The following is a 26224-nucleotide window of genomic DNA, read 5'->3' on the forward strand; positions in this document are numbered from 1 at the left end:
CATTAGACGTGATATGGCCAGTTAGGCTGAGGGGGGGGTACACGCTACATGATTCGGGGACTCCCATGTTGTGAACTCATCACTGATACTGCCAAACACTTCAAACCCGGTTGGATGAAGTGGCTGCCAGCAGGAAGATGGCTGCATCTCACTGCGTGTGCCCCATAGGGTTGGTCTTTGGGGTTATTTCTGTTGAGGGGATTTTAAGAAACCCCAGAAACGCACGATGAAGGGCCAGGCGACGTTGAATTGCTCTGCCTGAGGCCCTCCTGCCACCGAGCAGGGAGGAGAGCCCCCGGGGACCCCCTCCAAACCAGAGCATCCCCGGCGGGCTCCGCCGCGGGGACCTGGGGCGGGGGCGGGGGGCGGGGCCACGGCGGCGGGGGGCGGGGTCGCGGCCACAAGCACCGCCCCCGGGCACAAGAGGGGCGGTGCTGCTCGCTGGGGTCCCGCATCCCCGCCGTGCGGCGCGGTGCGGCGCGGCTCGGCTCGGCTCGGCTCGGCTCGGCTCGGCTCGGCTCGGCTCGGCTCGGCTCGGCCCGGCTCGGCTCGGCCCGGCTCGGCTCGGCTCGGCTCGGCTCGGCTCGGCTGCCGGCCCGACGGCGCCGTCGGGCAGAGGGCTCGCTTCGCGCCCCGCAGCGCCCGGCGGCCGCGGGATGGAGGTCGGTGCGGCGCGGCTGCTGGCGGTCCTGCTGTGCCTGGCTCCCGGTAAGCCCTCGGGGAGCCCCGGGTGCCCCGGGTCCGGCCTGTCGGGGAGCCGCCGGGGTCCGGCAGCCCCGCGGGGCCCCGAGGAGAGGGGGCGCGGGGACGATCGGGTGCCGGGAGCGGCGCGGGTGCGGGTTTCCCTTGGGGTGGCCGGGGCTGGTAGACCGGGTGAGGCAGTGCGAGCCCTGGGGGGGGACGGGGCACCCAGCGCTGCGGGCTTGCTGTCCTCTCCTTTCCTCTTCTCTCTTCCCCTGTCCTCTCCTGTCCCGTCCTCCTGTCCTCTCCTCTCCCATCCTCCTGCCCTCTGCTGTCCGGCGGGCCGGAGCTGGCCCGTCGGAGAGGGCTGCCTGCCATGGCATAGTGTCCTGCTCGCTTGGCTCTAGCATCAGCCGTTGTTTCCAAGAGCAAAATGTCCCTGGAGCCAAATGCGGGAAACCCGTCATCAGCGAAGAACCTGCTGGGGATGCCAGGGATCAAAGCATGGGGAAATACTAGGGAAATAGGGAAGGTCCCGGTCTGGCCGCACTTTCTTGTCGCCCGTCGTAGCTGGCCGAGCTGTCCTGGTTGGGGCTGCTGGCTCACCCCGGTGAGGCGGGATTCCTGACAGTGATGGGAGCAGCCAGGGTGGACGGAAAATCTCTCCCTGCGGTACTCGCAAATGTTGCGCAAGCTGGGCTGTTGCCTCAGAGCGAGCACTGGCACCCAGATTGCAGCCCTCGCAGGCGCGGGTGGCTCGGGGTGGGCATGATGAAAGCCCATGCACGAATACGATCTGGTAGTAATAGATTTTTGCCTAACTGCTTAGAACGCAAGACGCAACCTTAGAAAATCATGGGGTAAAATAAACTCATGGGATCTCAAATTTGTGACAAACTGTGAAATAGTTTCTTCACATAATTCATTGATCAGCAGTCTCGAAGAACGTAAGTATACTCAATTTATTATAAGAAAAGTTAGTAATCCCTTTCCCCAGGGAGTGAGATCATCAGATGAAGGTTCACTTCGTTTCAATGTCCCACATCCTCTTGTTAGACCTTGAAGTTGGCAATGCAAGAAAACAGGAACTCCACCCTGGCTGCCTGAATTGTAGTGCTCTGCAGCTAGCTCCTGACCATCTGCCTTTGCTTCCTGTTATGACAGAGTATTTGAACTTTCTGGGATGTGTGAAAAGTCATTATTTACCCTTCACTGCTGAGTAGGTGATGTGAAAGTGTCCGCTTAAAACATGCTGCACATTCCCATATATAATGCTTTTCTGACTGAGTAGCATTTACTTTGTTTATTGGGTCGATCTGAAGGTTTTTATACATGTTTTCGCAGGTTTATTTAATTCTCTGGATCAGCCAACCCTTAGCATCCAAAAAGATGTCCTCACAATAACTGCAAATGACACTCTAAATATTACCTGCAGGTAAGGGCAAATCTGTCCAGCATGATTTTGATGGGGATAATTTATGTAGTGAGTTTTTGTACAGAATCACAGGTGATTTGATCTCTCTCCCATCATCACTCCTGTTACTCTCCACTCCCTTTGTGCCTCCCGCCTCTCTTTTCCCTGACGGACTTTCGAAATGATCTTAGAGGGTTGCAGCAAGGGAGAGCTGGGGAGCACAGGGCGGCTGGGAGGAGGAAGCATCAGCGGGGTCCTCGTGGAGCCTGCTGGTGAGCCATGCTCTTGACGCTTGCTCCCTTCTGGGTGCTGTGTCACTTAGATTCAGCAGAACATAAATCTCAAGTAGCTTCCTTATAGGTATTAACAATAGGACAATTTACATGAACTTATCCTATGTGGCTTGATGCTCCATGAGACGGGATGAAGCCCATTCCTCTCCATAGCTGTAGAGACTAGTAGGGCTGGGGTTTGTGACATTAGCATCAGTACTGGCACTCATCATATGCTCATGCTTCTCTAACTTTTGCTTTCCCAGTGGTCAGAGACCTCTGGAGTGGTCCTGGCCAAGCAACCAGAGCAGTGCTGAGAAGCGTATCTCTGTGACAGACTGCAGCGATGGCCCCTACTGCAAGACACTTACTCTCCTCAAAGTCATCGGCAATGACACAGGGGATTACAGGTGCCTTTACAGGGACAACCAGGCAGCTACAACCATTTATGTCTACGTTCAAGGTAAGTGCTCATGCAGCCCTTAGGTGGCTCTTCCCCTAGCCTCAAGAGAAAAAAGGGATATCAACTATCTCAAAATGATTTTGACATTAAAATTTATTAATCCTAGAATTTTTGATCCTGTGAAACTGTTATTTTTCTTGTTTTCATGTTAAGTAATTACCTGCCAGTATGCTAGCTGCCATCAACAGAAAAGCCTTTGTACCTGTAATTTTGAACTGACCTGCCGTATGTAGTACTTGGTCTGGTATTCGCCACCACCCAGAACTTAGCATACCTATCTCCACTGCGCTCTGATCCTGTGGTCATGAATGCAGAGCTATTACTGACCTCAGCAGGAGTTTCGTACAAGGGAAGATTACAGAGATGTATATTTATTAAAAACGACAGATCCAATCCCTTTTACAATTTGTACTATTTGATACCATTCAAAAAAACCCAACCCCAAAATATAAACTTCCATACACTTGCTGACTGTGATGGTAAAATCTGTTTAGGCTGTAAAAACTAAGCTTTCAAACTCAGGCTGTCACTTGTGTTGGTAGCAGCACAGCTGAGCATCACAGACACTGCAAAGCCTCTAGTTATACGCTCAGCTTAAGTAAGCGCATTCTTTGAGGTATCTGCCTTTTTGCACTGGTGGCGTCATACTCGTTTTCTTATGCGCCCTCTTTCCTTTTTATTGTTAACTTATAGTTACCGTCTTGAAAAATGAGATGTTATTATGTACATGGGTTAGCTTGTTTTATAAGATCATGAACTTACTTTTTTTTTTTGGTCTGACTTTGAAAAGGATGCTGCCTTTGGGGAGCCAACGTAGCATGTCACTACCTTTAACTGATATTTCCAGTAATACTTACGCAAGGAAAGCCACACTAGGGTAAATCAGATTTTTGTCTGCACAAAGACTGCAGTGGCAGGAAGATATTCTCCAAAGTGCGCACTGCTGCTTGTAACTGTTTTGAGAATATTGATATTGTAAAGCTGGGGGGGGATGTCTGTCAAAATATGTACCCCCTGTTTAGTCTCATCGCTTAAGTGTTTCACCACATAGAAAAGAATAAAACTGGTTTGAGAAGAAATAGACAGGGAAAGAACAAAATTGGAAAAGTTTCCTCCATAATCCCATGACAAATAATATCCATTTACCAACTGAATATTCTTCTAGATTACAGATCTCCATTTGTGACTTCAGTTAGTGATCAGCTTGGCATTGTATACATCACTAAGAATAAAACTGTGGTAGTGCCGTGCCTTGGAACCGTATCAAATCTCAATGTATCTCTACACGCGGTAAGGAAAAAGCCCATTATTTTTTTAAGAGTTAGTTGAAATCACTGTGACATAAATACATTGCTTGAAGTATAAATACATTTCTTAAAAACTTCTTTCCATCCTTGGAAATTTTACAGCCTGTGATTACAAGGTGAGTGCTGTAACTGTATTCATCCATGATCCTGCGCTCTCAAAGTGTGGAGTGATTGCCTATGAAAGGGAGATTGCTTGAGCTAGGACCTTAAAACAGGGACCCTGCGGTTATGGAAAATGTTGGACTTGAAAATGCAGGGTTGTTTGATTTTTGAAATCTGACTATGTATTTTATCAATATTTCAAACAGAAATATCCAGAAAAGATATTTGTTCCTGACGGTAAATCAATTTCGTGGAATAATAAAAAAGGCTTCACTATACCCAGTCATTTAATCAACTATGCAGGCATGGTCTTCTGTGAAGCTAAAATAGATGATGAAAGCTACCAGTCTGTGATATACATAGTTGCAGTTGTAGGTAAGCCAAAGGTTTTTTTTTTTTCTCTCTAGCCAATGTTATTTTGCTCGCTACAACATACTGAACCAATTACATTTGGTTGGACTCTAGGTTATTCAATACTGACAATGCAGCTAATGCAAAATGAATGTTGTGATATATATTGCTTTTCTTTTAAATGCAATGTATTGTGTTCTTACTGGTTCATCATTGGGATAAGTGCTCCTATTTTTAGTGTTTTACATAGATGCCAGGAATTTTATTTTCTTTTCCTGACAATGCAAGCCTTTTTCCTAAAATCACTCTATTCTGTACTTTATTCACTTATCCAGGATCCAATTCATAGCTGAAGGGAACTAGAGGCAGGCATCCATCAGCAGCAGATGGAAAGGAATTGCTCTGAGGGGTTACCAAGGGAATGGGGGATCTGCAGGTCGCACTAGGAGCTAGGTTGTCTTGTCTCCTTCAGACGTATGTCCTGACTCTCACAGGGGCTTATGCTCTCCCAGTATATTTTGTCAGCTGTTCATCAAAACCCAGAAATAACATGATGATTCTGTGGAGGCTCAAGCCTGAGCTGAAACTGCAGCTATTTTTCTTTTGGCTGAGGACACAGTGACCACTTCAAGTGGCCAGACAGCACCAAGGCAGTCTCTCCTTGCTCGGCAGGAAGGTGTAGCAGCCCTCCACCCTTTTCTCTGCACAGCAGGCTCTTGCTTCTCCACCAAATTCATGAGTCCTCACTCTGATTTGGAGCAAATTCAGAATTTCTGCAGAGTTTCTGCATTCAGAATATTCTGTTTTGGAATATTTTAAATATTTTATTGCACAACGTAAACTTTGGATAATTTTGCCAATGCCAGACTGTTATTAATAAAGTTCCCGCTTACTGCTGGGGAGGGGGATATATCTCCTTTAGTTTCAGGTCTCACAAGGGTAAGAAGAAAGTGTCTAAGGCAGAGGAACTGTGTGGGTCACCATCTTCTGCCTGCTCCCACCGCCGGGGGGGCTCTGATCAAATGCATACATCCCGCCGCGCTGCTGTCTGATGCAGCTCTCAAATGGGAAGTGCTCAGGGCAGGCACATCCCTGCCCTCCAGGCTCCTTTGTACGCCCGTCATCGTGCTGCACTGGGGCATCGAGGGGCCTCTTTGTAGCCAAGATTTTGGTGGGAGTTTTGGTGAATTCACCTGGGAAATTTGGTGCTGAGTGCTGTAAAGAAACCTCTTCTTACCCCCATGTTTTTTGTGTGCCTTTGTCGTTCTTTAGGATACCGAATTTATGACCTGACGATGAACCCACACTACCAAGTAGAGTTGGCAGTGGGAGAAAAACTTGTTCTCAATTGCACTGTAAGGACGGAGCTGAATGTAGGAATTGATTTTAAATGGGACTACCCTTCCATCAAGGTAAATCCGTAATAACTTAGAGGCACCAACATCACAACAAAATTTGATTAAGGTGTAATGTCGCTCCCCCTTTATAATATTGACAAAGCAGATGATAATGCACAAAGAAATTGCTAGTGTATACAGGTGTGCAGAGGATGACAAGAGAAATAGCGATACAATTCCCAAATACCTCTGTCTTTTATCTGTTACAGGAAAAACGTGCCACCATAAGGGATTTAAAAACTACTGCAGGAGAAGTAAAGAAGTTTGTAAGCACTCTTACCATTGACAGTGTGTCCTTAAGTGACAGAGGTCGATATACTTGCGCAGCATCCAGTGGTCGTATGAACATGAAAAACAGCAGTTACTTCATTATCCATGGTACGGCATCTTCTACTTCAGTTTTGTTGGTTGCTTCAGATTTGGGATTGATTACTGGGACACAGAAGGTATCTTGACGATGAATCAAATGACAGAAATGAACCAAACTGCAGCTACAGTATTTCTCTTGCACCTACTATAGGATTATTTTTATACCACAAGTTTAACTAATGATAAGATTTTAAAGGATGTTGTATGTTACTGAAAGCTGTAGAATCCCATAGGAAAATGGGCAGTAAAATAAACTGAGGTAAGCCTCTGGTCCTCTTCTGTGATGACCTCCTTGAAGTCCTGTAAAGCTGAATTTGTGTAAATGACTTTGTATAAGGGTTGCCTGTTCTCACTCCAGGTGAACTTAGGCTAGATTCTGGTGGCTCTGCAGGACAAGAGTCATGGATCAGCATGAATGAAGCTAGGAAAATAGAACTTGCAGCTTTTACATTATGAATAGATTAATCAAATGGAGTTTGGGTTATACAGAAATGATGCAAAGGAAACAACTTTGGCTAAGTGCATAGATAAATACAAGGCCACGTCCTACAGCCTTTTCTTAAGCCCCTCTTGGGCACAGACCCAGCAGCTCCACTGGCTTACTTCTAGAAAAAAATTACCTGCGTGAGACTGGCCCATTTTTGATAACTGAGTCAGACAAAGGGTTTTATATTTTGAAGGAGACTGGTTTTCCCGAGGTGTGATTTCATGGGCGAGAATATTAATGGCTTTTTTTTTTTTTTAACAGTCAAACTTATTATGTGGCAGTGATTCAAGATAGACTCAGTTTTCTCCTGGGTTTTTTCTATTTCTCTTCAAAAGCCAAAACAAGATCATGTGCCGTAGTAGATGTACCAGATATTAAGTCCATACCATCCTGAATCTTAGTCAAAAGGCTAATTGCTATCTTAGTCTGAATGCAAGTTTATAACTTAAAACAAGTAATGTAAATTATTTCAAAGTATTCTGTGACTGCAATGGTTCAAATACATACTTGAGAAGAGGCTGAAAGTATCTAACTTTATCACATTGTAGTTTTGAATACTATTGTTTCCTGGAATGAGTAGATTGAGCCAGTTTTATGATATGCATATATCATATGTATATCATATATATATAAATGATATATGTATATCTATATATACATATACACACACAGGTCTGACACTAGGTTGGCAGTTGGCACACCATCCTGAGAGCTGAGTCTTGTCTCTGCTTTCCAGAGGTCCTCGGTGGGGGAACTGGTCTGTTCCTCTGTGCAAGGGAAAGGACTGGGTTTTCATGGTGGGTCCATCTCTCCAGAGCCCAGTTTGGAGCCAACTGTGCTTTACCAGTGGCATCCTGTCACTGGCCCCTACTTGTCATCTGCTGTTAAGTGCGAACCCAAATCAAGAGCACTTACACTTTTGTGCATGTGGAAAGACCATCTAGTTTAATTTTTTTTTTGCAGAAAGTCCTTTTATTCATCTGGAGAGAATGGAGAATGCAGTTGAAACAAGGCTAGGTGACACAGTCAAAATTCCCATCAAGTTTAAAGGATATCCTCCACCAGAGGTGAAATGGTGAGAATCGGGACATAACGTGTTTGAAAAACAGAGCTATTCTTAGTCAAGTTAAACCTCTAAAGTATTCAAAGTGCTCTATATTTTCTTCAGGTATAAAAATGGAAAAGCCATCAATGCAAATCATACAGTTAAGCTTGGCTACACATTAGTGATCACTGAAGCAACTGAAAAGGATGCCGGGAATTACACTGTTGTCCTTACAAACCCTACTAACAAGATGCAGAAGAGACATACGTTTACCGTGCTTGTGAATGGTAAGTGGCGTACCAAAAGGGTACCTTTCTTTCACACGTGGATGTGGCGTATTACCGTTCTTAGGATTAAATTCATCCCAGAGCTATGAAGATTTAAGTGGGGGTGGTGGCTGGGAGGAGAGCACTTGAAACTGAGCCCTGGGAGGGCAGAGGTGGCCGATGTCCCCAGGCTCGAGAGGCTGCAGGCTCCTGGTGTTGTTGTTGTGATGCTACTTTGTGTGTGGTTTTTTTTGTTTTCTGTATATTATTTCTTTGCCTCTGCGTCCTGCTCTTTTCCTGCCCTCCTTGCTGGCCGTGCTGCCGGAGTCCCCCCCCACCCCACTCCATCCTGGCCCCCTCCAGCCTCGCCCATCCTTCCTGCCCCACGCAGGCTGTCCCTCCTCTTCTGCCCTGCCCTGTGCAACCCTCCTCCTCCTCCTCCTCCTCCTCCTCTCTGCTCCCCAGGAAACAGCCTAGCCTCCATGCTTTGAAGACAGCAGGTCTTGGAAAGGGTAGCTAGGCTACATGCAGTGGGATCAGGGCTGGGGAATAATATGCATTTAATGGTTGGGCACGGTGGTGGGAGTCTGAGGGCTGCATTTTAAACTGGGGGATAATGAGGGGAGATTTTATAGGAGATCCTAAGCATTGCATCTTGAGGGCTTGATCCTAAGGTGTTGGGCAGGTTCACCTCTTCCCAACGTGTCCTTGGAGATGCTCTGCGTTGCACTCGGATGTGGGGCATGGCGTGAATTAGTTGCCGTGGGTCTAACGCGTGCACGTGGTGGAGCCGTTAGCGGGAGGTGTAACCCGCTCCTCTCTCCTCCAGTCCCCCCCCAGATCGGTGAGAACGCGCTGCTGGCGCCCGTCGACTCCTACAAGTATGGCTCGACGCAGGTGCTCACCTGCACTGTCTACGCCGTCCCGCCGCCCACCGCCGTCCTCTGGCACTGGCAGCTGGAGGAGGAGTGCACCTTCAGCCCCCAGTGAGTGCTAAGCCCTTTGCCATCTTCTGCGGCTTACGTAGCTCTTGAGGGATGTTTGGGTTGGGTTGAGGTTTTTTTGGGTGCATCCCTTGTCTAGGCTTGTTACCGAGTGCGAACCCAATGGCCAAAGAAGAAAAGACTGTTGTACTTAATAGGCAGATTGTTGCAGGCAGGCTCTGCCAACGTCATTGTTGTCGGCAGAGGCAAGGGCCACCCACAGTGAGGAGCTGCCTGTTGCTGTCATGCTTTCTTGAAGGGCATCTTGACTTGTGCAGGGTTTCAAATGCAGCTATCTGTGTGCCCTCCGCTCAGATCTGCCTATGGGCTGCACGCCCAAAACTCCATCCCAAACAGAGGAAATTTGCTGTTTATGCTAATTACAGATCCTTGTGGTGTTTTTTTTTCTTACGCTCAAGTGCTGAGTGTGACGGTGCTCTTTATCTGTGTGAAAGTGTATCTCGGAGGAAGTGCAGTGATTGATGTTGGGGAATGATAGAGAGAGTGCCTGACTGAGATTCACGCAGCTTCCCTTATCTGGGCCTGCCATAAGCCCAGATTTCCTTTTAAAAAAAAAAAAAAGCCAGAAAAAAAACCAGCATTCTTCTTTCCTGTTGTTGTTTTTAAAATGATTTCCACTAGTTTCTTCCTTTGGTGCCTGGTTGCTTCCTACACAATGGCTACTGTCCTCAAGAAATTCTTGTAGGGAGTTCAGTGATTTCTATGTCTCTCTGTCTTCCTTTGAACTAAATTAACTTGAATCATCCATTTATGAATGGAGGTTTGTTCCCAGAATAGCTGCTTCCCTCCAAGCATCCTGATTGAGCTGACACAGGCAGATTAATTAGGAAATTCACCTTTAAGCTTGGGGGTTCCTTATTTTACGGAGCACAAAGGTCTCTGAAGGTTATAGAGCGCAGTTTAACAGAAATGTTTCCAGAATCATACTCTTCCTTCCCAGATGCAGGCTGTGGCCGGTGATGCATCTGATTTACAGACAAATATCTGCATATTACAAAGAGAACACAAAACCACTCTCTTGAAGGGCGAATATTCATCTTATCTAATGTGTATGTCTCTACTTATATCTCAGGAAAGTTCGCTCAGGAGCCAATCCGTATGCATGCAGGAAATGGAAAGTGATCTCAGAGAGAAAGGGTGGGAATCAGGTTGAAATTAAGCACCGAGTTGTTACTATTGCTGGGAAAACAAAGGTGAGCAGATCTTCTTTTCTGTTGGTTGGGGATGATTAGCCCTGTTCTGCAGTCCACGTATCTGGAAATATATCACTAGAGATGAGACTCTTTTCACCTATCATTAAACTTGGGGATCTACTCTCAGCTAGTCGTGCAAGCTCCTACTGAAGCCAATAGGCAGAGATACACACTTTGAAGTCCTTTAGACACTGACCCAAAGTGAGTCTGCATTGAGGAACATAACTTAGATTTCAATGCTTACCTTTTAGCAGTCTGAAGTTAGGTGAGTTAATCTTGCCAATTAACTGTAATAGGGAGAAGCTGAAGAGACTGAAGAGCAGAAAAAGTTGTGGATGCAGCATTTATTAACACGTACTAAAGTCTGCCTTCTGGCAGGCTGCTTTTTCTTTTCTTTTCCCTGATTGTTACACACTTAAGGACAAAAATGTAAATGTCAGGAGGGGACTGTGCTCCCACTGTGCCATGGATTTGTGCTTTGGAGGGATTTTTCGTTGTGCAGATATCTGCAGAGCACTTTGCTGAGCTGTTGGGGTGGTCAGGCTCACATATGTACTTTAACACTGACATGGTATGAAATTGCTTGTTTGTTCTTTTGTAGACTGTGAGCACCCTTGTGATTCAAGCAGCGAATGTATCTGCTTTGTATAGATGTATGGCTACAAACAGAGCTGGGTCAAGTGAGAGAGTTATCTCCTTTCACGTGACCAGTAAGTATACCCTTTTGAGGACAGTCATGTTAACATTATTTCATCTGTTTCATTGATGATAGGTGCTTCAATGCCGTTGTCCGATTCCTGTCCTTTATAAAATCCTTTAATCCTTTAGGATTTTAGATTTACCTAAGGCAGCCTTGAAAGTCGCCACCTAACTTCAGCCAAGGGATTAGTTCTGCTGGCATCAGTGGAGTGGCAGTCCTGTGAAAACAATGCAAAATGGGCACTGTTGTCCTGAGAGTGATTGCTGTTGGGCTTTTGCAGTCACTTAAAAGAGCTGCAGAGAAATTATGGTAGCGTCACAAAATGAGTAAAGATGTACTGTAAAAGCTGAGATGAACGCTTTCAAAACCAGTGGCAAACAGCTTCTGTCTTCTTGAAAATCAGTCCCCATATTCACATGCTGAAAGATTATTTGAATCCAAATCTAAAAATGTACTATAAGATAATGCTAAGAATCATCTTAGGTGGCTGTAAGTTTCTGCAAGAAGAGGAACTGTATTCATTACATTCCTGTATACATTCCTTTGATCAATTTTAAATGTATTGCTTTTAATGAGATTGTACTCTTTAGATGATTGATGGGTTGATTGATTTTTTTCAGTGTTTTGTGTCCTTATTTACAACTGGGTAAGATAAGGATAAGGCTATATTTGTAAAATGGCTTTTTCAAGTTAATGTTGGCAACAAAATGTGCAACCTAATAGGAATTTCTTTTATTTTTTTAACTTGCAGGGGGTCTTGAAATTAACCTCCAGCCTCGGAATCAACTCACAGAGAAGGATAACATGTCCTTGCAATGCACAGCAGACAAATTCACCTTTGAGAAGCTGTCATGGTACAAACTCAGTGCTCATGCTTCGCAGACTCCCTTTGGAGGGCTGCCCATGCCTGTTTGCAAGAACCTCAACGCTCTCCAGAAGCTGAATGCGACAGTTTCAAATACCAATGGTGAAAATGTCACCCTAGAGCTCATCCTCCGTAACATCTCCCTCCAGGATGGAGGGGACTATGTTTGCATTGCTCAGGACAAAAAGGCTAAAACACAGCACTGCCTGGTGAAGCATCTCACTGTTCAAGGTACAGATCTCTTACTGTGAACCAAAATGTGTGGTTGTGTATGAAAATAACTGCAGTAGTGTCAGGTTTTGGTATCTTCAGGCCCTGCATCTGTTGGCTTAATGGTGCACTCAGTTTGTTAAATAGATTTAGACCATTTGTTATAACATGCAGGTCTGGGGCTTGTCTGGGCAGCGGGGATTTACTATTTCATCAGTACCAGTGAGGAAACACTGACCGAGCCACTGTGCTGTGCAAGGAGATGAGTTTGGCTTTTGCACAAATAATGGCATATGTTTAGCTCAATAACTTCTCAGTTTTACTTTTCAAAACACATTTTTCCCTCTAGCTGTATAAGCATGTGTGTATTCATAGCATTAATGCTACTGGTTTGTGTCACTGACTCTTGAGTTTGAAGTCGTGTCTATAATTTAAAACTGTTATGCTGGTATTCAGGCACAAGCAATGCAAGCTGATAATCAATCAGCTTTTTCACACAAATAGTGACGACTTTGCTTTGGGACCTAGATGTCTAGGCTGATTAGGCAGATTCAGGATAATACCTATGCATGTTCATGGACTGTCCTGAATGGATGGACCAGCACTATCAAACTTCTTGTAATGACCCTGGAAATAGAAACGTGAGGGAAGCAATTTCTCACCTATTCCCTCTTCCCTCAGCAGCCTAAACAGTTACAAATTAAACCACCTAAAGCAGATTACATCAATAGTGTTAAAATTTTCTTGGCTATTGTCATTTTTTCATGTCATGTGGAAGTTTAACTATGATCTTTATATGAACACTGTGGCTGTTGGTGTTATAAAAGGATTTGAGACGTTGCTACTGGGCCAAGCGTGTAGAGTGTCATCAAGTGGTATTACTGCAAAAATGGATGTTTTCTCTAATGGTCAGTAATTTTGCTGTATTTTCAAACCAACAGAGCCCATGGCACCCACACTTGTAGGAAATCTGGAAAATCAAACAACAAACATTGGTGAAACCATAGAAGTGTCATGCACAGCGAATGGCATTCCGCCTCCAAACATCATGTGGTTTAAAAATAACGAAACCCTTGTTGAAGATTCAGGTGAGGATTGCTCCTTTGCTATGAATTTTCTATCAATTAAGTGCTTTCTTTTATGGGACTCACTGCTGATTTTCACTATGAAAAGTTTCATTTTGAATTTCTAACACAAAGCGGCATAAAAGCAGTAGAACTAAGAATCACGATTTTTTCCAGGAATTGTTTTGAAAGATGGAAACAAAACACTCACCATACGTCGAGTGAGGAAAGAAGATGGAGGGCTATACACCTGCCTTGCCTGCAACGTCCTTGGATGCAGAAAAGCAGTGGCTTTTTTTTCAGTGGAAGGTTAGTGTTAGCTTCTTTCCAGATTGTGCATGAAATCTTTATAATCACTAAAAGGAAAATCTACTGGCTATCCTGATTGGAGAGCTGAAAATACACCATGAGATTTGTGAAAAGTCATGACCATTCCTATCAAGCTCAAATTGGGTGCTGTCACAGCCATCGTAATCCCAGCTGTTGAGGCTGATGCTTTCTTCTCCACAATGTTGTTTAGTGCTTTTCAAGAAAAGCTGAATCTATCTTACAGTCGCAAAGAAAATTCTGCCAGTCTATATTACATGCAAACCTATACAACAGAGCCTGCCTAAACCCACAGAAATCCTGGGGCATCTCTATTGTCTTGGTAATATAATTGTCATACTATGTTTTTTAACAGTTTTAACTTTTTAAACTACGTCATTGCTGTCACAGCATCTAAGAAAAACAGAGTGAAGCCTTCGTGCAGTCTGTTGTGATTGCTGTCCCATTTCAGTGATAGGAACAGGTAGCGGGTTTGGGTTAGGGGACTCCAGCCTTAGTCCACCAAGCTCTGAAACGAGCATTTCTGAGACCCGTCTCTTACTTGTTGCAGTCCTATTGTGGCACACTGAAATGAAATTCACAATGATAAGCAATAAATCCTAACAAGAGGTTAGTCTCCAGTCTAAGTAGCTGGAACCATGATGGACTTTCCACCAAGAGCTGCAAGGAGAAGCCTCGAACTAAAAGCTCATTACCCTTGATATTAGTACATTTGCAAAATTTAGTCACTGAATCCTTCACAAACCTCTGTCTTATAAGTCAGGGTGATTGTCCATTCCGTTGTTCCATTAAGGTAATTAAAGCAGTATCCTGTTATTCTTATAGGTCCCATTAGGATATTAAGATGTTGGGCAATATGTTTACATGGGGTGGAAATTGTCTGCAGCTGACATCAATGTAGATTTCAGCTGATGTGGTAAATATGGCCGGGGCATGTCTGTAAAAGTTGAAAATCTGTGTAGGACATACTGTTTCACTCCAAGAAATTTATAGTGCAGCTCACTGGGGTCATGCAATGGAGTGTGCTACTGTGTAGGAAAATCTGTATGGTGCAAAGGATGAAATAGATGAGCACGATGTGGCAAATGGGAGCTGAAGAAAAGAGCTGCTCCTGCGCATTAGTAGATGTTCAAGTGGTAGGTATCTGCTGGAGACTATTTTACTGGAAAAGGGATGCTGTAAATAAGACCTTATTTTCATGTGTTCTTGTAGAACCGTGGGTTTTTGTGCCCCAGCTGAAGCATTTAAAGAGACAAGAGAGAGATTGTTCTCTGGGTCATTCTTACAGCACTTTATTTACTATGTGATGGGTTTTTTCCAGTTTCTGGAGAAAGAGTCATTCATTTTGAGTATTTTAAAACAATGATTTCTTTTTAAAATGTGAGATTTTATGTTTTTATATTTGCCAAAGGTCCAGATACTGTCCTTGGAACAAAGCTGATGCTAAGAAATCGGGTGGTGTGTAAAGCAGCATGAAACTAAACGTAATATTCCAACATAAAAACCCAAGCTTTTTGTTTTGTTTTGCTTTCATTTCTTTGCTCCATGTTGCACTTTTAAAACGAACCTTCAGAACAAGGACCTCCATTATGTACTTTAATGAATGAACAAAACCAATACGCTTCCAACTATCACTCAGATATTCATTTATTTCTTCCCAGGCGCTGAAGAGAAAACAAATCTGGAGCTCATTATCCTTGTTGGCACTGCAGTGATTGCCATGTTCTTCTGGTTGCTTCTTGTAATCATCCTCCGGACTGTTAAGCGGGTAATGAAAAAATTCTTGTACTGTCCTATCAGCACTGGTCTTGCATGACAAATGAGAGCTGACTTGAGGCCTTTTGTGTTGTTTCTTCCCATTGTTCTTAAATCAACAGACACATTTTTTCTCTCCGTGCCGTAACATTCTTGCCTGGAACCGGGGGCACAGAAATTTGTTTTTAATTGAACAGGCCCTTGCAAGAGAAAAAAATGTTTCAGCTGGTTTTGTTTATTAAAAAAAAGTGCAAGTAATTAATGATGATCACACTCATGATGACATGGTGTAGGGAAATGGTAGCCTGGTATTTCTGGGAACTAGTGAAACACTACAAAGTGAGAAAATGGCACTTTGCCTGCACATTGCCAGAAAAAAAATCTGTGCAACTACAACTAATACCATTTTCCAGGCCAATGGAGGGGACATGAAGACTGGCTACTTGTCTATCATCATGGATCCTGATGAAGTCCCTATAGACGAGCACTGTGAACGGCTCCCGTATGATGCCAGCAAGTGGGAGTTTCCCAGAGACCGGCTAAAGCTAGGTGCGTCTTCATTGCACAAGCCGTTTAGTGATACTGCAGCCAGCCCTGTGCTGGGGGATGTTTCAGGTCCTGGCTTGCCATGGGGCTGCCCTGATGCAGGACCCCCAGGTGGGCTCAGTGGTCCCATAGAATATAATGCATCCTCTCCCCATTATCAGCCCTCTGTTAATTTCTGATACACAAACTCAGTTTAGAGTTGCTGTTTATTCTGCATCTTTTGCCCACTGTGCCAGGCAAATAAATTGGAGTATGTTCATCTTCTCACTTCAAGGTAAACCTCTTGGCCGTGGAGCTTTTGGCCAGGTCATAGAAGCGGACGCATTTGGGATCGACAAAACTGCTACCTGCAAAACAGTGGCAGTCAAAATGCTTAAAGGTAAAAATGATGACTAAAACTTCACCTTGAATACACAATATAGGGATAATCGCCAGTACTATAACCAGTAGATAGAAAAAAATCAAAATGTTCATACCAATGGTGTATACAAGTTTAGCTTAACAGTTAGGTGTTATGAAGCAATGATTAGGGAAAGTACATGCCTTTCCCTCATGGATAACTGGAGCAATGCGACTATGGTTTCTTAGCCATTGCTTTATAGATCTACTCAGGTTCAGAATACAAACTTGCTCCTGCAAGCAATTTGCACTTGTCCATTTTTGCCTTATGCAGCCTGGTGGGGAGCTTTCTGCAAGTCTCAGACAATGGCTTAGACACGCTCCAAAATGAGTTTTAGTTTTGAACAGCTTTCTCCTCACTTTAAATCATGTTATAGTGCCTTGCATTCACCACAGAAAAGTTGAAAGCTGCGGTTCCCAGACACATTGTTCCTGAAGAGGACATAGCTGGGCAGCAAAATGGGGCTGCCAGCAGCTGGGGGCTGTATCCCACCCTGTGCTGTACTGGAGGAAGTGTGGGAAAGCCAAGGGATTTCTGACAGTGCAGTGTGAGCAGTCGCAAGCGTAGGCAGATTTGTTGCAATGGGATGAGCGTGCAGTAATGGCAATAAAAATTGGAAAGCTCTGTCCTTCCAGCTTCCCAGTGCTCAGGCAGCCTGCAGAGAGCTGCCTCCTCTGCCCCTCTCTCCCCACTGCTTCAGCTGTTTTCTCTTGCCCTTCTGTCCCTGCGGGATGAGGAGACCAGCCACGTCTCCAGGCTTTTGGTGAGGCTGCAGGGTCAGGCATGTTCGGCCCAGTCCCCCAGTCCGTGGACCCATTGGACCCTTAGCATGGACCACAGCAATGGCTATGGGACAATGTTTCTAGCTCTTCTTGGCTGGGAGGGTCAAACGGCAGAGTACAAACTGCTCAGAAGGTCTGTAGGAAAAAGATGTTTGCTAATCTGGATTGTTTCTGTCCCTTTTCTGATGTACTGCCCTTGGCAAACTTCAGAAAATGTTTAAAAGCAGAGCAAAACCAACCCTGTCATGCACGTGCCTAGCTTTCATCAGTGTCCTGCAGCATAGCCGACCCAGGCTACCAACCAACAAGACTTCGCACTAGATGGGCTGGAAAAATAACAGAAGAGAACACAGAGGAGGGGAAAAACTTTCTGTCTGTGATGCTCCTGATCTGTGTTGTTTTACCTCTGCAGAGGGTGCAACCCACAGTGAGCACAGAGCACTTATGTCAGAGCTGAAGATCCTCATTCATATTGGCCATCATCTCAACGTTGTCAATTTACTTGGAGCCTGCACAAAGCCAGGAGGTGAGTAACTTCTCAGTGGGCAGGAAGGTGCTAATGAAAACCCTATTTCTGCCATTTCTTCTGCCTAGAAAATTGAGTTTCAAAACTAAGGGTTGGAAGAAATAGTCTTCTTTTTTAAAAAAATAATTCTGATAGGAGTGAGCAGGTCCAGAGGCGGAATAAGGGCTCAGAAGCCCTGAGTTCCACATCCAGCTCCATCTGTTAGTTGTTCTATCACTTTGCTTTTCTGTCCCTCGGATCCACTTTTATAGTGGACACACCATATGTAACAGACTTTGGGTCTGAGCCTAGTACCAGATTTTAAAAGTTGGTCTTCTTGTCAGAGGCTACAGTGCAACTGCAAGTTGTGACTTCCCTCCCTGGCTTTGGATGGACTGTGGGTACCTCTGTGTGTGTGTAGGAGGGGAGATTGCAATTTGGAGTCCAGCTCTGGTGGATGAACGTATTTTATTTTATAATAGGGGACAGATGTTTCATTTAACAAATGAAACTGCACGCTAATTTAGAAGAAATTCAGTGTAAAGTAACTCAGTAATAATTTTTCAGGGAAGCTGACTTGCTGTCTTACTGTGGGATCAGAATTTAATTTGTAAAGTTCCATGACAGAAGTGCAGTAGTTGAGGGAAACATAATCCATAAATATTTCTTTCCTTGTTTATTCCATAATAAAATAGAGATGGCCAGTATCTGGAACCTAGGATGGAAATTTATCGTTGTAGCATATGCCTATATGAAGCAATTTGAGCATGAAATACCACATTTGGACTGTACATTAAAGCATCTATGTCTGAAACCAAGATTCCTGTTTTAAGTTTTTTAGGACTTGAACTGCCTGCACAAAAATGCATGGATAATCATGTGTGTTAATTGCACTGAAGTTCATTCAAATGTGTATGTCGCATCCTTACAATGTCAGTTAGCATCGGCAGTTACTGGCACTTTAAGTATAAGCACACCACTATACATTTTCACATATGAAATTAGGCCTGTGATTTTCAAAAGTATGTGCTTTCTTTTCCTTCCTTATACAGCAGAAAAGGAATCATTTCCCTGCTTTGATTAGATTTTTTTTTTATTACTGGTATTTTTAAAAACTTCTGGGTAGTAGAATGCTTTTTGAAATGTATGTATTTCTAGCCACAAACTGTTGCTGTGAGATAAGGTGGGATATAAATGGTCTTTCTAAAGAATTGCTTTATGTGTTGTACAGGCCCACTCATGGTGATCGTGGAATATTGCAAGTTTGGAAATCTGTCAGCTTACCTTCGGAGCAAGAGGAGTGAATTTGTCCCATACAAGGTAAGGAGTCAAGGTTAACAGTATAATGTTTGATTTGGTGGGGTTTTTCCACACACAATGTTTCTGTTTCTAGTGCAGACTGAAGTGGCAATCCTTGGGGACACTGAATATCTAGTACTTCTCATGGGAATGAGAGATAGCAAAGACATCAGAGGTCATCTAGTCTTTCCCCTGGCCCCTGCAATGTACTTATTTTGTTATTGTTAGCTTAAAATGTGCAAAGGAACTGGGCTTCCACTATTTCCCTTGGCAGATTGTTCTACACTTGGCCATATCTGTCAGGAAGTTTTTTTCTGATTATCAGCCTGAATTTTTTCCTTTCTTAGTTAAGCTCCAGACCACCTTAAATAACTGCACTCCCTGCTTAGTGTGTATATCCATCAGATATCCGTAGGTATCTTCTATCATGTGATGATCCTTTCCACTATCCCCTTGGCTCATTGCTGAACTAGGTTATAAATTTTCTTTCTGTTAATCATTTTGTATAATTGATGTATCTCATGAGTTTATGTTCAGCTTTTCACCTCCCAAGTCCTTTGCCAAGGGGAGCTCCATCACAGCACCCTCTCTTTGCACCCCAGTTTGAAAGGAGAGGGAGGATGGAGGCTGGCATTTTCAAACTCATTTCTGGATGCCTCTGAGAGAAGGTCTGATTTCTGGAGAGGGTTGGGAGGATCCATCCCCTCCGAGGGTCAGATTGCTGGATGAAGAGCATGATTGCATGTACCCAGTGCTGAGCATCATGCTCAGGACCCTACCCTTTTTCACCCACAGCCGAGAGAGAGGCCCCTGGGCTCTGCTGTGCCACACTGGTAGACCTGAGTCTTCCTGCAGCTGCTGTGTTTAGATCAGAGCTTCTTCAAACTGCTTGTTGGTTCTCCAGGGGGTTATTTTTCTTTATCCTTGGAGTCATTGTTTACTATTTTATATTGGCAAAGGCAACTCACTGCATCCTCTTGTGAGGTAAAAAGGATAAACAAATATCTGAGAGGCCTTGAAGGAAGAGGCAGGGTTTCACGAGGGTGCTGACCCTTGCTTACACAAGCGGTGGGGATGGGAATTGGCAATGGAAAAAAACAGCCCTGCCAGGGGAGAAAAGTCACCAAACCAAAGCAGAAGAAAATGGAAACGTGGAGGAAGCCTGTGGGGCTGGCATCTTCCCTAAACGCATTTGGTGGCTTAGGGGAAGAAGGAAATAAATCAGATTTTGAGGGCTGCCAGGGTTTTGGCCGAGGTAGAGGTTTAGCAGAAGGGCCTTTGCAGCAGCGGGAGGTAAAGCTGTAGCAGTACGGAGAGGCTCAAGTGTATGAGAGGGGGTTTGGCAGCATCCATGCGTGCTTCACAAGTGGTGGGCACCAAGGGCTGAGAAGGCCAGCCCGTCAGCATGCATTTATTTATTCCCCAGCATGTGGAGATGTTCCTGGGGGGCAGCTGGGAGGATGCAGGAGCAGACTAAAGCCGTGCTGTGGAGCAGCAGAGGGTGCTCGAGCTGGTGAGCCTGCGTGGCCATGGGTTGGGGTTTGCCAGCGCTGTCAACGCGCCAGCCTGGTGCCCCAACCACAGCCAGGTTGGAGCAGAGTGGCCGATCATGCCAGTGCTGTGCTGCCCTCCTTGCCTTCAGTGGTGCCTGTGGCACAGACCATGGGGACCATCATTGCCTCTCCCGAGGAAGCTTCTGGCATGCTTTCTGCTTCTGATTTCTGCCACCTTCCCCTCACATTTCTAGACCAAAAGTGCCAGGTTTCGGCAGGGGAAGGAGAACTATATTGGTGACGTCTCTGCAGACCTGAAGCGACGGTTGGACAGCATCACGAGCAGCCAGAGCTCAGCAAGCTCTGGCTTTGTGGAGGAGCGGTCCCTAAGTGATGTGGAAGAGGAGGATGGTAGGATATATCTTCTCCTGGTGTTGGAACAGCTGTCATGGGTGGGGGCTGATGAGGGACACTGGGGACTGTGTGATTTCCAAAGCTCCCTCAAAGCTGTGTGTGGGGTATTTCCTGGATCACCAAAGTTCCCGAGCTATGCATTATCTAGTCCAGCATCCGAAGTCCCGAAGCCCCAATCCCAGGTACTGTCCTGTCTGAAAAGGATGCATTTTTAGTGCACTGCCTTTTGGGGATCCATCTATTTAACATCCTAGTGTCTTCAGAGAAAATCGCAGAGCACCAATTCCAAAGGCAGTGCAAAGAGGGATACGCCAGGATGCTAACTGAATTTCCTCAATGTTTACCCAGAAGTTAAATATCATGAAATGCCATCTGCTTCACTGCTTATTAGCAGAGAGGTTGATTTGCCTTCCCACTGCGCAGGTGGTCTGTCAGGAACAGGAAACCTGAACTATCCACTCATTTAAAGCCTCCCCTGGATATACATACTCTCTGCAGCAGTTTCACTGATACATTTGCCATGTTCTCCTTTGGCAGAGACAGCACAAAGTGCTCAGCGCTGCCAACATATTTCAAAAACCACTAATTTCAGCAAGCGGTAGGATCAGACTGGTCACAAGGGAGGCCATAGCAAAACTGTGTGTGTACCTCGACTTCTACTGAAAATCATTTAATGCAAAGAAAAACATCAGTATGTTAACAGGGAGGATGATCTTGTGGTTTCAATGCAATCCTAATAGGTAATGTCAGGCATGCACTTTATGCATTTCCACACCATTTTGGTCCTTTTCAGACCTCCCTGGTATAACCACTGACCCTCTGAGCTGGGATGTTGTAAGGAGTATGTAGACCTAAAGCAGGCCTTGAGATGAGGGTTTTAGCCACCAGTGTTGTAGTTCTTCAATTTCGTCTTAAAATCAAGAGCTGGGCAAAGTCATCGAGTTGTTTATTTCAGCAGGAACTAAATGCCTCTGTATCTTTGTTGGATACTTGAATACATTATTCCTCCAGGTCACTAGAGAATGAGGTTAGGCTTCTTCTACCCTAAATTAGCAGGGCTTTTTTTGCCAAATTGAAGTCTTTATCCCCATGGCATATTCTTCCACCGTAAGGACTAGGTGGGGCCTCCCTCTCTTTGGTTTCCAAATTCATCTGCTGAAACCACAGCAAGGCTTTCCTGTCCTAGGAACTTGTGAGCTGAGTTTTGGTTGTTTTTCTTTTGGAATTGTTTTGCAAATCTTTCCACTGGTGGGAACTCTGGAAATAAGCAAGGAGTCCTGGGGTATAACCCATCATCTCAAAATTTATTTTACACGGGACTAGTTTGGTGTAGAATGGGTTGTTACTGATAATTATACAGGCCAAAAAAGGGCTCGGTTTTCTCTTCCAGTTCAACGTGGCATAAGGTTAAGATGGACTTTTACCTAAGAAGCAGTTATGGGTGAAATCCGTGACAAAGGGCATGTTTGACTGTCATCTGATTCTTTGCAGCCGGTCCTGAAGACCTCTGCAAGAACCCTTTGACCATGGAGGACCTCATCTGTTATAGCTTCCAGGTGGCAAGGGGAATGGAGTTCTTGGCTTCACGCAAAGTAAGGAACTTCTCAGGAAGAGTGGCATGTTATTTATTTGACTGTAGGAAATAGTGCTGTAGGTCTATAGAAGGAAACAGCATGTTCATCTTTGGACTAGCAGTCATCCGCAACATTTTCTTTTTGCCCTAAGACATACCCGAATCATTAATACTACAGAGTGAAACAGCCCATGCATTTATTGACACAAATGTTAGTGATCTGTATAAGGTTTATGGGTCACCGATTCATAGAAGAGTGATTAACTAGTTGGAGGAGGGGAGCTGACTTATGAGGACAATTAAAGGACTTAGGGACAAATCCCTGGTAACTGGACCTAAACTAGAGTAAAGCAGTTTGCTCTGAGGAGGTTGCCTGTAACTTGTGCAGTGGGATTGGAGGGGCAGTGTGAGGAGACACAATGCTCACCTGTGAAACTTCATGGATGACTCCTTGGAGAGTCTCCTGCCAAAGACACCCTGGCAGTCAATAGCACCTCACCTGCATTTTTGCCTTCTAGAAGTGCTTTTCAGTGGTTTGATCCTAAATATGTATAGTACATGTTTCAAAGGATGTAAATTCCAGCAAGAGCAAGGAAGTGTCTGCAGTTGTATAGGAACAAAAAAGTACTTAGAAATGGGAAAAGGAAAAAGAAGCAGGGAATATAACACAGCTCTAGAGTGCAGGCTAGGTGTTCAAGAGCAGACTTCAGAGTCTTTTCTAAAAACATGCGTTTGTCTACATTTCATACATCCTGGTTGATGTGTCTATGTAAAATTGTCTTTCCAGGATCTGCAGTTCTAGTCCATACTAGAAGCAAATTTGCAGCCACTTTCAGAGCCTGGCTTTTTTACTTCAAGCTATTGAGGCTTGAGTTTTGACATCTTTGGGTTGTTGGCTAAGCTGTTGTTCTGCATAGGTAAAGACATGGACTTTTCTCTCTGTAGTCAAGATTAGTTTGTGTTGGAATCAAATTGGCGTTTTAGCGTGGTATATTTTTCAAAGAGAAAGCGGAGTACACAGAATTGAGTGAACCTAAGTAAATCTAAAGGTAATCAGATCTCAAACTGTTTTGCGTCAGCTTCTTAAGATAATTAATTAGCTAACTTCAAAGGCCCTCTCTGTATAGTGGATAAACAGATGTATGTTTGGACTTGGGAACACAAGTCTCCCTCAGCCAAATCAGTTGTGACCATCAAAAAAGCACTTAAAATCAGTAAATGTTGATGCTGAGGTTCTTTTTCTTAAAAGGTTTTAAGAATTATCTGGCCTTTGAGGGTAGGAGAGCACATATGTGAAAGAGATCAGCCCTGTGGACAGAGCTGTGACAACAGGCAGCATGTGAAGTTGTTTACTTCTCTTTGCAGTGCATCCACAGGGACCTGGCTGCTCGTAATATCCTCTTGTCAGACAATAATGTGGTCAAAATCTGTGATTTTGGCTTGGCTCGAGACATCTACAAAGACCCAGATTACGTCAGAAAAGGAGATGTAAGTTTCAGATTCTCAATTGGAGAGAGAATTAATATGAAGTCAGGACTCCTTTTTTTTTTTTTTTCCACCTTAAATGGGTTTGTGGGAGCTCAATGTTTTGCTAAACTGTGATACCTTTTTGTTTATGGAAATACTTTCAGGCCAGACTACCCCTAAAATGGATGGCACCAGAAACCATTTTTGATAGAGTATATACCATTCAGAGTGATGTATGGTCCTTTGGAGTTCTGCTATGGGAAATATTTTCATTAGGTGAGTCACTTTAATTTTACTGAGCCATCTTAAATTTTAAACAACAGAGTCTGAAGAAAACAGTCAAAGTAATCTTGGATCCTCTTTAGCATTTTTTTTTTTTTTTACTTCTTGAAAATTTCCTGTTTATTTTCTCCACCAAAATAAGATACTCAAATTTCCTTAAAAATGCAAATGTAGGAACATGGCCTTGAAACGCTTCTTCATACAATTTCAGTATGTGATGACGCACCTCATTTACTCAATCAGTTGCTGTTTCCGCCATAAATATAAATTGCTTGTACATCCAAATATACTGAATTACCTTATTAACTCAGGCCATAGCGAATTATTTCTTTGAAAATTAATCCCAGAATTTAAGAGTCTAACGCATTAAAATTACCGTTGCTCTCATTTTAGGCGCGTCGCCATACCCTGGAGTGAAAATTGATGAGGAATTTTGCAGAAGACTGAAAGAAGGAACAAGAATGAGAGCACCAGACTATACAACACCAGAAATGTGAGAAAATGTTCTTCCAGCTGCCCACATTTACCCCACAATAATAGCAGGTGCTGGAGGAAGCAATAGGTGCTGTTTTCTTTATGCTGATATTTTAATGGACTTTGTTCTCCTAGGTACCAAACAATGCTGGATTGCTGGCACGGAGATCCTAAGCAGAGACCGACTTTTTCAGAGCTGGTGGAGCACCTGGGGAATTTACTGCAAGCCAACGTCCGTCAGGTACGTGAAATGTGTTGTCTGGTTCCTAAACCACCAGCTGAACCCCTCCTGTCCTGCCAGCCACCACGAAATCCTGTAGTTGGGTACCGTCCACTGGAGCCATTGGGGAGCCTGGGCTTCTTCCACTGCTCACGTTACTGACCAGCAGTTGGAGCAACTTGCAGAGAAGAATGACTTTTGGAGGGGAATATTGCAGAGGTCTGCTGTGGTAACCAAAAGCCACCTTGCCCTGCCAGCGAGGCACCGATGTGGTTACTTAGCTGTCTTGGCATAGGCTCAGTTCCCTGCTCTGCTGATGATTTCTCTGCATGCTGCAGAGGCATTTCGGCAGGTAGCTCCTGTTGATCTTCCTGTGCCAAAGATGGATATCTTAGCATATGTGAGGATGTAGGCTGCAATGCTTTTAATGACTCTTCGGGAAAATGAGGATACAGGCGTTTCGCTGCCTGTCAGCAGCTCCATGCAGATAAGTGTATTAAGACTTGCCCTGTGTGCAGACATTGTGGTAAGAGAGCCCACTGCGTCCAGGTGGGGTACATGGGCCTCCCTCCCACGTTCTCCATCTTGTGGGTCCCTCTTCCTGTACTGCAGAAATGGACAAGGCCTGGGCAATAAATATGAGCACACTGGATGAAGGAGGCTGGATTTGGCCACATGCTCTCATATTAGACGAGTTCTGCCTTTCCGACCTATTGCTAATGATGGGAATTACCTGCCCTTCCAAACTATCGTGTCTTCTGTGCATATAAAACTCAGAAAGGATAGCGTTTCTTCACTTTCCTAAAGAGCAGCTTGAATCTTATGTATCACAGAATCACAGACTGGCTGAGGTTGGAAGGGACCTCTGGAGGTCTTCTAGTCCAACCCCCCCTGCTCAGGCAGGGCCACCTAGAGCCTGTTGCCCAGGACCATGTTGAGACAGCTTTTGAATATCTCTGAGTATGGAGGCTTCACAACCTCTATGGGTAACTTGTGCCCGTGCTCAGTCACCCTCACAGTAAAAAAAGTGTTTCCTTGTATGTTCAGAACATACTTTGTGTATATTTGCCCATAACCTAATATGGTTGGATTGCTAATGATTTAGACCCTCTTGTCATGAACTGTAGTGTTCTGCGACTATAAGAGACAAACATGATTTACTGTCTGATAAATAATAGCTAATTATGCATTTGTCATATTGCAATCCAAAAGGGATAGATGCCAAAAAATTAGAGAAAAGGTGGAATCTACTAAAGGATTTCTTATGGGACTATAAATAGGTATGCAGTACTGAAGGATGCATAATCCATTTTTTCGCTTTATACTTTAAAGCAGAAATGTTAACAAGTGGAATAAATTTTTAAAAGTGCTATCCTTGTTATTCACATCAAATTAGATGCCAAAGTATTGATAGAAAATTTCCTTTTTTGCTATGTCTATTTCCTTCTTTTTTTCATTTACTTCTTATGCTTAATTTAGTCTTTCTGATTAATACAC

General features: G+C 44.3%; 1 protein-coding gene across 1 annotated transcript in view; it reads left to right on the forward strand.

Moving 5' to 3' along the window:
- Nucleotides 1-506: 506 nt before the first annotated feature.
- KDR (kinase insert domain receptor) overlaps nucleotides 507-26224 on the forward strand; it is a 33096-nt gene continuing 7378 nt past the window's right edge. Inside the window, exons 1-26 of the mRNA XM_052780048.1 lie at nucleotides 507-708; nucleotides 2026-2116; nucleotides 2634-2830; nucleotides 3996-4120; nucleotides 4446-4614; nucleotides 5863-6002; nucleotides 6197-6365; nucleotides 7807-7918; nucleotides 8012-8175; nucleotides 8984-9140; nucleotides 10231-10351; nucleotides 10953-11061; nucleotides 11803-12147; nucleotides 13068-13214; nucleotides 13368-13499; nucleotides 15179-15285; nucleotides 15686-15821; nucleotides 16093-16197; nucleotides 17413-17526; nucleotides 18737-18825; nucleotides 20552-20708; nucleotides 22203-22303; nucleotides 23650-23772; nucleotides 23916-24027; nucleotides 24427-24526; nucleotides 24643-24748. Coding sequence (XP_052636008.1) covers nucleotides 657-708; nucleotides 2026-2116; nucleotides 2634-2830; nucleotides 3996-4120; nucleotides 4446-4614; nucleotides 5863-6002; nucleotides 6197-6365; nucleotides 7807-7918; nucleotides 8012-8175; nucleotides 8984-9140; nucleotides 10231-10351; nucleotides 10953-11061; nucleotides 11803-12147; nucleotides 13068-13214; nucleotides 13368-13499; nucleotides 15179-15285; nucleotides 15686-15821; nucleotides 16093-16197; nucleotides 17413-17526; nucleotides 18737-18825; nucleotides 20552-20708; nucleotides 22203-22303; nucleotides 23650-23772; nucleotides 23916-24027; nucleotides 24427-24526; nucleotides 24643-24748 — 3480 coding nt within the window. The 5' untranslated portion in view covers nucleotides 507-656. The remainder of the gene's footprint in view (nucleotides 709-2025; nucleotides 2117-2633; nucleotides 2831-3995; nucleotides 4121-4445; nucleotides 4615-5862; nucleotides 6003-6196; nucleotides 6366-7806; nucleotides 7919-8011; nucleotides 8176-8983; nucleotides 9141-10230; nucleotides 10352-10952; nucleotides 11062-11802; nucleotides 12148-13067; nucleotides 13215-13367; nucleotides 13500-15178; nucleotides 15286-15685; nucleotides 15822-16092; nucleotides 16198-17412; nucleotides 17527-18736; nucleotides 18826-20551; nucleotides 20709-22202; nucleotides 22304-23649; nucleotides 23773-23915; nucleotides 24028-24426; nucleotides 24527-24642; nucleotides 24749-26224) is intronic.

Source organism: Harpia harpyja, chromosome 2, assembly GCF_026419915.1.
Source record: "Harpia harpyja isolate bHarHar1 chromosome 2, bHarHar1 primary haplotype, whole genome shotgun sequence".
Taxonomy (NCBI): domain Eukaryota; kingdom Metazoa; phylum Chordata; class Aves; order Accipitriformes; family Accipitridae; genus Harpia; species Harpia harpyja.